At 31.8% G+C, this 11,316-nt stretch overlaps 1 protein-coding gene across 1 annotated transcript; it reads right to left on the bottom strand.

Moving 5' to 3' along the window:
* Window positions 1–2,165, bottom strand: LOC131646921 (probable prolyl 4-hydroxylase 9). Its single transcript, XM_058916848.1, has 8 exons — window positions 1,959–2,165; window positions 1,795–1,875; window positions 1,308–1,453; window positions 1,102–1,204; window positions 903–998; window positions 699–764; window positions 461–580; window positions 1–262 (listed from the first exon to the last, which is right to left on the bottom strand). Exons 1-8 carry the CDS (start codon window positions 2,088–2,090, stop codon window positions 170–172), a joined length of 837 nt encoding a protein of 278 aa, XP_058772831.1. The 5' UTR covers window positions 2,091–2,165; the 3' UTR covers window positions 1–169.
* Between the last annotated feature and the right edge of the window lie 9,151 nt (window positions 2,166–11,316).

Genomic DNA, 11,316 nt, shown 5'->3' with positions numbered 1-11,316 from the left:
TTTGTTTCTATTTCTATACATTCATAAAACATATCTTTCTTTTGAATTCATCACAAGAATCCTTTATTGATTTTTAGGTTTACATCTCACTCAATGAAATTTTCCATTTCTTTTGGAGAGTATTTCAACTTGTGTAATACATTTAATCTTAGTTGCATGTACTATATAATCAATAATCATCATAATGTAATTGATTCCATACCCACTTTGTAGCTACCCACTTCTCCCCTTTAATTACAGGGCAGCTCCCATGAAGTGATGTCTGTCAAATATTAGAAAGATTGTCAAACAACCTACATATTTTAGTGCAAAATTATTTTAAAATTTAGCATACATAACCTTCTTCATTCTTTTAGAAGATCAATAAAAATTACTCCATCTGAGTTTACTTTTTAGATAAACAATATATATATTATATATAGATCAGATACATCGGTTAGATCGAGAATATATTACTAACCCGATCCATTGTACCATTAGGGAACATGGAATAAAAAAGTATCCCATCTCCTTTTCGTGGCTTTATTTTCAAACCAACACAATCCTTAAATTGATAGCCACGGTCCATGTTCAACCCATTCTACACAATAACAATGCACAATTACTAAACTAGAAAATGGAAAATATGTTCTTCCAAAAGAACAAAAAATATTTGAAAGATTTAGTGAATTGAGATGTAATGATAAACTGGACTTTACCTCATAGGGAAAATTGGTCTCTCCACCTTCCGAGACATCTGTTAAATACACCAAAAATGAAACTACCTGCATGTTAATAAAACAATTGATGCTGTAAAAAAAAAACACTTGGACAGATTAATCTGATAGGAAACCAATTATATGACATAAATTACGAATTAGACCATGTGTAAATAAATATATAAGAATTTTCTTCTTGCATACCCTTCGACTCCCTTGTGGACCTTCTTCAGCAGTATAGTACGAGTCATAATGAGGATTATATTTTTGTCCGACCCTATACCGGAGAATACTAAATTTCTGAAACAATGTAATTCCTCATAAAATTTAGAAATCATCTCAAAAAGAGAGTTACAATTTCAACTAAGTGAAGTTAAAAAAGCATAATATGAATGAATGTTACCTCTCCATGAGACCTAGGAAGTTTTGTTGCTCTTGCTATTTTCTCCTCAATGGCATCTAAAACACCTGTTTTGTCCTCAGAAGCACTAATAGATGTACCATAGCTGTTCAACAAAGAAGAATATATAAGTTTCTATGATGAAATCACACTGTTGACCAATTAACTTTGTTATAAAACCTTCTATAGACAAGGAACATATACACTACCTTGTTCTGATATCACTTATACCCGACTCTGTGGCCACATTTGATCGTCTAAGCCCTCCTGCCTTTGCAGTCTCAATGATGCTTTCACATTGTTTCTCACTTGCGAAATTGGGAAAATATAGAATGCGTGGGCTCCAACTCAACATCTGAGGAACACAAATCAAAGTTATGTTTGAGTGTCAAAGCACAAATCAATCATGAAGTAGAATCGCGTGCTTAATGTTGATCCTATTCACTGCTGTGTGATTCCGCTTCACTGCATTATGAATGTGTCCGACAATTTCGGCCACTTTATTTCAAATTTTCTCCGCAAAATCAAATATTCAATCAGCAAAGTGCACCATATTTTTGCATTAATTCAAAAGATTAAAGAATCATAAAATGCCGTGATCATCTCCATGATGAAACTCTGATTTCAACTAACCTAGCATAACATGTCCCTAATTCAAAAACTGAATTGTGAATGCTGGAAAAATAATTTGCTTACCTGAAAAGGAATGGAAGTAATGAAATCATCACCGGACTCTCCGGCCTGCAACAATTTGGCTCTTAAGCCATATTCATTTTCCTGCAAGACACCGTTTCGAAAATCAAAAGAGAAACAAATTTAAAATCTGGAAGAATATTATTAGTTTTGAGCAAAAAGAAAACCTTAGAGTCGTTGAAGAATCTGAAACCATAGAATCCAGCGAAAAAGAAGAAGATGCATAAGAGTAAAACAGAAGGTAACTCGAAGCTCTTCGTTCTCCTCCTCCAATTTTCTTTAACCGATTCTCCTTTCATTTGGATTGTGCTGTGAGATTTTCAAATCAAATGCTATTCGGCTACAAATAAACAAGGAATGAAGCGAGCGTGGTTCAGACTGTGTGCGCCCGCTTAATTTCAGTCAAAATAAAAAAATTGGGTAATTAATAATAAAGTTTTGATATAAGAACCATATAAAATAATTTTGTTTTAATATATTGGCAAAGAATTTGATTATTGTGAAAATTAAAAATAATTAACTATACTTATTAGATTTTAATCATCTTAAAAAATATGATTTGGATTTTATTTGATTTTAAAATAAACTTGTGACTAAACTATTCATCATTTTCAAATCTTAATATTAATTACAAAAAACTTCTTTTTAATATTGCACTAATATACTTTTTATTATATATTTAAATATATTAAATCACTTTTAAGAAAAAAAATAATGTTTGTGAAAAAATATTTTAAAAAAATTTAATTTTAATTATATTTTGAAATTTTATCATCTTAAAAAGATAAATTCAAAGTATAAAATATTTACATTTTTTTGTGAAAAGTTATTTAAGCTTATTTTTAATTTGACCATTTGAAAAAAAATTCAATGTAAAAGTCATATTTGAAAAAAATTAAAATAAAGTAATCCTCAATATATATTTGACTATTTTTAAAATAAAATAATATATCTTCCTTCTTAACAAAATTAAAAATATATATATGACTATTTTAAATGTGAAAAATGAGCAAAAGTCAACTTCAATGTTTTTTATAAACTTTAGAAATAATAAATTTTTATCTCCCTGTTTTATTTTATTTTTATTTTGGTTCCCCGCTCTAAAATTAAATTGATTGCTCATCTATTTTTTAAGTCAATATACCAAATTGAGATCAAATTTTAATAGCAAGAAAGTCTACTTGATATGTATCATTGTTTATTAATATTTTTAATTATGTTATTTATAACCTATATAACTAAGAGAATTTTTATACAAAGTATCAAATAGAATCGTAGTTGATTACAATGAAAATAATTGACGCACTGTCTAATAATATATTTTTGACTTTTGTGAAAAGTTAGTAGCGGATGATGTGTCAATTGTTTTCATTATAATCAACTACAAAATTAATTATTTTTTTAACTTCAACTTTCTCATTTTTTTTTTCTGTTTTTTTAATTTAAATTTCAAATCTTACTCACATTTCTTTTTTCCAATTTTTTTTTAAATTGTTTGTCTCTCCATTATTTCCTTTTCTTTTTATTTTATAAATATAATAAATTGAACCTCTTTTTAATGTAATTAAAAAAAAAAGAAAAATGTTGAATTTTTAAAATACAAAATTATGTCTCAACAATTTTTTTTATATTAATAGTTATTAAAAAAATTGTCATAGTTATTTAATAATAATTTATAGTTATTAAAAAACAATTCATAGATATAAAATTAACAAGTTATTTTTATCAAATTATTCAAATAACTAACAAGTCATTATCAACACTACACATATTTTATTTTTAATGAACGGCTATTTTTATTTGAAAGACAATATCTTCATTTCTGAAATGTTAACATTAGTACTGCTACAATCAAAAATGAAGAATGTCTAAATTACATCCATAAAGGTGTTGTAACACAGTTGCATGGCAAAATTCAAAAGAATTACTTATTTTGCAATGCAGAGTTGACGGCAATGATATATACTTAATTAGCAAATTAAGTTGTCTTATCATAAAAAGATACACAACAAAAGAATCAAAATAGATAACACGGTCTTAACATCTTTAAGACATCTTGCTTTTTCTCTTGACGGAAACCTGCTCATCTAGAAAAAAAAAATTAACAACATTGGGTGAGATATTTCTATCTTTAAAGCCTTACTAAAACCATAAGTCCACGTACTCAGCCAAATAGATTTCTATCCCTAGTCCATTTCTATTAGAACTATGTTCACGTATCAAATAATTAAATAAAAACAAGATGAGGCTATCCATCCCCATACCACATGTAAACGTTGATACACACTTTCCACAAGCCATGTAGAACCTTGATGGTGGTTAGCTTCACGAACTGTCCATTGCCTACTAGTACTCTTTATTTTTTAGAGTTTAGTTTTACAGAGCCGGAGACCTCAGCCAAAACTCTCTACTAAGACAGGTTTTACAGTGCGACCTATACCGTATTTTCTTAGATCATCTCCTTGTAACGAACTATATTCACGACTTTTTGTAGGAGTCTCTATCATTCATCATATGTATTACACTTGATTTTTACATAAAACATCGGTATCGATGCTTACCAAATTTGGAGAATGAATACATTTCCATATAATTCTTACTTATCATATTCCAACAATTTCATCATGATCTTTTTCTTTCTTTTACTAAACAATTATCACACCATCAACATGGTTCATTCATTAATTAGTCATACTACTCAATCTAGCTAGATGAATTTCATGTTAATTATAATACATGAATTAACAAAACATCACACACACTACAACAAAAATCACTTCTGACAACAATGTAAAATCGCAAGCTAAAGTGCAATAACCGTAGCCTTAGGCTTTAAGGGCGATTTATGAGACGTGGAATAATCGACCGTTGCCTATTCGTTTAGAGCGCGATTTTTTTTATTTTTAACCACAAATTCAAAATACCGTCACTTGAAACATCAAAAGTGCATGATTTTAGTTATAGTTTTAAGCCGCGGTTTTTTAGTAACAACACAAAAAAACCGTCCCCAAAACAAGAAAATGCAACGGTTAGTAAGAAGCAACAAGTGAAAACAATAGCTAGTGTATAGTTTCATTTAAACGAACCGCGCCTTAAACTTAGGAAAAGTCCACAGTTTTTAATTAGCAACATGTAAAAACCGTTGCCTATGAATTGAATAAAAAAAATCTTGCAACTTCTACGTTGAACTTTAAAATTACAGATATAATTAGTAAATAATTTCGTATTCATTTATATGGTGATACAATTTTACCATAAACCTTCATTTTATTCTAATATATTATAAGTCAATATTATTAAACGAGAAGAAACACACGTATAAACTGATCAAAACATATCAATATGAAGTATTCATTGATGAAGTGTAATACACTCTTTGAAGTGTTAAAATAAATATTTTCAAAATAAATCCAAACTCTTTGAAATGTAATAAACTAATTAGTTGGCTTATGTAACTCCATAAAGCAAAACATAATTATTCATGTTTGAATCAATGACGATCTTCGTCATATTGAAGATCGTCATCTTGATCATATTGAAAATCATCATCTTTATCATATTGAAGATCGTCTTCACCTTGGAGATCTTCGTCATTTAGGAGATCTTCATCTTGAGGATCATCTTCGCTTGTAACCTGTAAATATAAAGAAAAAATTATAAATTAATATAAACACTAAAAAAATCACCTTTTTAAAGTCAAAGACACTAAAGAAGCAAATTTATTTCTATTCAAAGTGCAATAATTTACTAGGACCAAAATTCTCTGCTGCCAATTGCCTCCAGCTTCCATTCTGCCCCTAATCTCAACCTTCACTATGCCATAAGAGATCTACGACAACGCTTTTTTGGGCTTTAAAAGCGCTTAAAAGCGCTGCCGTAGGTGGCGCTGCTACAGGTTTTAGTAGAGCTTTTTGTTTAGGCAAAAGCGCTGTCGTAGGTAGGCCTAAGGTAGTTCTTTTTCTTAAAAAGCACTTTCATATATAGGCCTAAGGCAGCGTTTTTTCTTGAAAAGCGCTTTCTTAGGCCTACTTTAGAATGCCTTTTATGCTTTCTAAAGTAGGTTAAGAAAGCGCTTTTTAAGTAAAAGCGTTGCCTTAGGCCTATATATGAAAGCGCTCTTTAAGAAAAAGCGTTGCCTTAGCACAAAACCTAACATTCGTCTCCCACGAATCATAATACATACATCACAAAACCTAGCACTCGTCTCCCACGAATAAAAATCAAAAGAAATGGTGAGAAACAACTTACAACATCAGCAACAGTGAAGGAACGCAGTCATGATTCCAATACGTAATATCCTTAAACCTAGCCTTCGTCTCCCACAAATCAGAACTATTGCCCGATTTACTCGACGAATTCTTGTTTCCCAAAACAAAACCTAAATAGAATCAAAATCATCACACTCATATTCATCAAGACAACTTCAAAAAAACTTTAACGGAAAGAAATCAATAATATGAGATACGAACCAGAGTAGTTATGAGGAAGTTGAAGTGTATGAGGAACCATAGTAGATACGAAACGTCTTCTCCTACGACGCCAATGAGTTTAAGTTTAAAATAGTGACGTCGAGGAGAACAATGACAGAGAGGAGAAGAACAGTGACATTTTGGTTGGTAACGGCGAGGAGACGGGAAGCTAATGAGGCAAAACGAAGAAGAAGAAAATATGGAAGACGAAGAAGCTAACAACGAGAAAATAGGGAAGACGAAGAAGAACAATGAATTAGGTATGAGGCAAAATGCGTGTTTTTTACTTTTGTTTCAAAAATTTTAATTTTAAATAAGCTACGCCAGCGTTTTAAAAAGCGCCTTCGTAACTAGCCCTATACCAGCGCTTTTTTTTCTTCCTAAAAGCGCTTTCGTAGCCTACTCCTATAGCAGCGCTTTTAAAAGCGCTTTCATATCTTACCCTATAGCAGCGCTTTTATAAAGCGTTTTCTTAAGGTAGCCTTAGAAAGCGCTTTTTAAAAGCGCTTTCGTAGGATCCCCTATAGCAGCGCTTTTTTCCCTTGTTTTTTAGTTTTGTTTTTAGCGAAACCTATAGCAGCGCTTTTGCCTAAAAGCGCTTTCGTAGATGTGCTGCTAAAAGCCAAATTTGACATAGTGCTTCCATTTATACTTTTCTCTTGCTTCAAAACTACCTTCACTTGTTTATTTGTTTTTCATAATTTTTTTGACCATTAGATATCAACATGAGAGATGGCTGAATGAAAAAAAGCAGGAGAAGATCCATTTTCAATTTACTAAGCATGCATTGAACATAATTAATCACACATTTAAACATCATTAACCACAAAAACACAACAACATGCAATAGCAACAACAACAACATTATTGTAACATGAATAATGATCAAATATTTCATGTACCATAAATGTGAAGAAGAAGAAGAGTAGTTAAGGAAATGAGTTTCTTGCACCCTTCTTGTGAGTTTCATCTTTCCTCTCCTTAATTCATACCGAATATAATAGAGGTTAGTGAAGAAATGAGCTTAGTGAAGAAATGAGCTTAGTGAATATGAGTTTTCACTAGCGAGTTGTTTTGGGGTTTCGCTCGGGTGTTGTTGTGTTATGAAAGAAATCAACTACAACTTGTTATGTTTTAATTTAAAAGAATCACTTTTCACCACATTTTTCATCACTAACCTTGAAGGTTTAGCCTTTGAAGATAATAAAATATTATATTGAAAAACTTGGTTTGCAGATTAATGTCAAATGTAATTTTATCAAGTAAACAATATGCTTGAACATCGACATTGATCTTCAACACCAAAATTTTCAAGATAGTAAAAATGAAAGAAGATAATGCAAAATAAAATGTTTTAAAAATGAATGAAAACTAAACTGTAAACGCTAGGATTTGAAGCGTGTCGTAGAGAGGAACATTACTGTTGAAAAATTTGACTGAGGTGAAGTACTATTTAATTTAATTTTAAAATAAAAAAGAAACATAATTATCTTCATATTACCGAACCTTTTCTTAGATTGGTTTTTGATTCTTTTCGTAATTTCATTGATGGAGTTGGAGTAGTTTTAGAGAGGAAGGATGATATTTTTTGGGACCATACCGTGGATGGATCTTTTTTGGTGGCCTCTTGTTATAGCATTTATGAGAAAAGTTTTATTCCGTTTGGTCCGCCTAATAAATATGATAATGCTTTAGCCTTGATTTGGAAGATGGAGGTCCCTTTCAAAATCAAAGCTTTTGGTTGGAGGCTTTTTGTTAATAGACTTCCTACTAAGGATCTTTTAGTTCATAGGAATATTGTTTTGGCTTTTGATAATACTAAATGTGCTTTTTGTGGTATTGATCCGGAAAGTAGAGAACATTCTTTCTTCGGATGTAATTCAGTGGAATTAGTGTGGAGGGAGGTGGCGGTATGGATAGGAAAGGAGGTTGGTGAGATGGAAGAAGATTGTTTATCAAGTTTTTCGGATTGGTCCCTTTTTTGTAAATAAAAGAAGGTGAAAGGCGGAAAAATAGGAGTGGTTTGGTTAGCAACCGTTTGGTTCCTTTGGCTTACTAGGAACGGTGTTTGCTTTAGAAATGAAGTTTGATATGTGAATAATACGGTATGGGGTATAAAATCATTGACTTAGAAATGGAGCTTTATAGGGGAAATTACTCATTCCATTTGTAGTTTTTACGAATTTAACAAAGATCCTTTGTTATACCTTTCGTAATTCTAATTGATTTGTAATTTCTCCTTTCGCGGGTTTTTCCCGTTCTTGTGTAAAAAGGTTTTGAGAACCCTTAGTTCTCTTCTTTAATATATCCTTGCTTACACAAAAAAAATATTTTACTACGGTTGTTCTAACTACCCGAAGTGAAATGTGTCTTGAAAGTTAAGAAAAAAAGCATAAATAAATAAATTTCACCACGGCGAATACTATAACCGTGGTAAAATTTTGTTATAAAATATACATTTTGAAATAGTGAATGTATTTTTCCACAAGTTAGGGAGATTTTTTTAAAACAAATAGGATAAACTCAAAGGAAGAAACTACAAAGTAACGCTACTAAAAAATATTATTTTTTATACATCATAAAACATATATTTCTTTCGAAGATAATCCTCACTTTTGGAAGTAATCAATCTAATCTCATATATCAACAAACTTTTATTAGATATTAATGTACAACTTTAATGGCGCTTCAACATGCTTTCAAAGATTTGAGGACTTGTAATGTAGCGAAAGATATTAAACGGATTGAGGCCCTTCTGCTAGAGGATATACATTATTCTATTGATTCCGAGGAATTGCAAAAATACAAGGTTTTGGAGAAACAACGAAATAAGCTGTTGAGAATTAAGAGACTATGTGGAGGGAAGGAAGAAAAGTTGTTTGGCTTAAAAATGGTGATCGAAATACAAAGTTTTTTCATGGCAAAGAAGATCAGAGAAGAAAGACTAATATGATCAAAAGGCTTAAGGATAGAAGTGGTCGATAGTGGAGTGGTGTTGTAACCCAAAATCCGGTACACTGTGAATGTATCCTTATTGATTGTTTTTCGAGTGTGTTCACTTCCTCCAATCCTGTTGATATCTCCCAAGTGTGTTAAAATGTCCAAGGATGTTTATCTGAAGTTCATAAGGAGAGATGTTCTAAGCCCTTTTCTGAAGAAAAGGTGAAGGAAGTGGTCTTTCAAATACATCCCAATAATGCTCCGGGACCAGATGGGTTGCCTGCTCTCTTTTTCCAGAAATATTGAAGTATTATAGGAAAATATGTTACTAAGCTTGCTCTCGATATTCTTAACAACCATCAAGACCATTCGGATATGAATACCACCTTCATCTCTCTTATTCTGAAGCTCAACAATCCAAGGTCCCCTCAAGAGTTTAGACCAATAATTTTACGTAACATTGCTATGAAGGCGGTGACTAAGTCTATTGCTAACAGATTAAAGAACATATTATCGGATATCATTAGTGAAGAACATAATGCGTTTCTCAAAGGTAGATTAATAAATGATAACACATTGATTGCTATGGAATATTTTCACTAGATGAAGAACAAGAAGAAAGGAAAGAAGTGTACTATGATATTGAAGTTGGATATGTCAAAAGTCTATGACCGTATTGAGTGAGATTTTGTGGTGAGGGCTCTTGAAGCTATGAATTTCCCCGCACTCTGGTTCATCTGATTAAGTGTTCTATCTCTTCAGTCTCTTATAAAATCCTCATCAATGGTCACCCTAGCATATGGTTCTTACCGAAAAGGGGTCTCTGTCATGGTAATCCTTTGTCACCTTATCTTTTTATTGTTTGTGTTGATGTTCTTTTGGATATGCTTTAGAAGGCGGCTAAATCCAAGGAGATTCATGGTGTTCAGGTTGCTAGGAAGGCTCCAACTATATCCCATCTCTTCTTTGCGGATGATAGTCTTCTTTTCTCTCGGGCTAATAAAGTTGAAGCTGAGGTTATCCTTTGTATTGTTCACAAATATCAACAAGCTTCGGGCCAAGTGGTAAATTTCGAGAAATGGAAAGTTTCCTTTAGTGGCAATGTGGGTGAGTGCACCAAGGAGATTCTTCGCTGGAAAATGGGTTTAAAAGTTGTGGTTAATTAGCCATCTAAATATTTGGGGCTTGCAGTGGTCTTTGGTAGGTCAAAGAAAGAAGTGTTCTCAATGGTGGTTGATAGAGTTTGAAAAAATTTTAGGATGGAAGAAAGGTTTTCTTTCTAGAGCATGGAAAGAAGTGCTTATTAAGGCAATGACACAATCAATTCTTACTTATATCATGAGTTGCTACAAGATCCTAAAGCAGTGTTGTGTTGAGATAGAGTTCTTGTTGGCTAAATTTTGGTGAGGGCCGAAAAATGGTGATAGGAAGATCCATTAGATGAGTTGGGATAGAATGTCTCAATCTAAGGGACATGGTGGTATGGGTTTTTGAAGGATTAGAGACTTCAATACTAGTCTTTTAGGAAAACAATTCTGGATGTTAATGAAAGGTGATGGGTCAAAGCGTTTTTCAATGGCTGGTATTATCGTAGAAGTCATATCTATGAGGCTGGTTTGGGGTTTAAACCTAGTTATGCCTGGAGAAAAAATGACCAATTAGAAAGGAAGGAATTGTTTGGTTGGTAGTGTGCTGGTGTATTTGGGAATCGCATGAACACTATTCTTTTCAAGGGTCGGTTTGCAATTTTTTGGATCTGATTTGGACCATTAAATTAACGGTGTAGAAGTGGCTTGTTATATTCCTTATTCCAACTGTAATTTTTTTGAATTTTCTCCAACTCAGTTAGAAAACTTGTAGTTTATGTTGGTTTGGAATGTTTCCTCTTTTTCGACTTTGTTCAGTTGTTGTATTCGGGTTTGAGTACATTTAGTGATTTTTATATTTACATCCTTGCTTAAAAAAACTTTTTAGAATAGAGGTAAACTTTTACAAATCGTATAAAAAAATTGATGTCCTCAATTGTGTAACCACATCATTTCTTTTACATGGAGATATATACAAAGAAATTAAAAATAAAAGAAAAAACAACAACAATCAAGGAATGATGGTGGGA

The sequence above is a fragment of the Vicia villosa genome, linkage group LG2 (genome assembly GCF_029867415.1).
Source record: "Vicia villosa cultivar HV-30 ecotype Madison, WI linkage group LG2, Vvil1.0, whole genome shotgun sequence".
In the NCBI taxonomy this organism is placed as follows: domain Eukaryota; kingdom Viridiplantae; phylum Streptophyta; class Magnoliopsida; order Fabales; family Fabaceae; genus Vicia; species Vicia villosa.
The sequence above is the reverse complement of the archived record's forward strand: the minus strand, read 5'-3'. Positions and strand labels throughout refer to the sequence as shown.

What these genes read in the sequence shown, in the direction of transcription:
- LOC131646921 (XM_058916848.1), bottom strand. Translation starts at nt 2,090, where the DNA reads ATGAAAGGAGAATCGGTTAAAGAAAATTGGAGGAGGAGAACGAAGAGC. An exon ending in TTACTTCCATTCCTTTTCAG is followed by an intron (nt 1,454 to 1,794) that starts GTAAGCAAATTA and finishes TGTGTTCCTCAG; the next exon opens with ATGTTGAGTTGGAGCCCACG. An exon ending in TTCCTAGGTCTCATGGAGAG is followed by an intron (nt 999 to 1,101) that starts GTAACATTCATT and finishes ACATTGTTTCAG; the next exon opens with AAATTTAGTATTCTCCGGTA.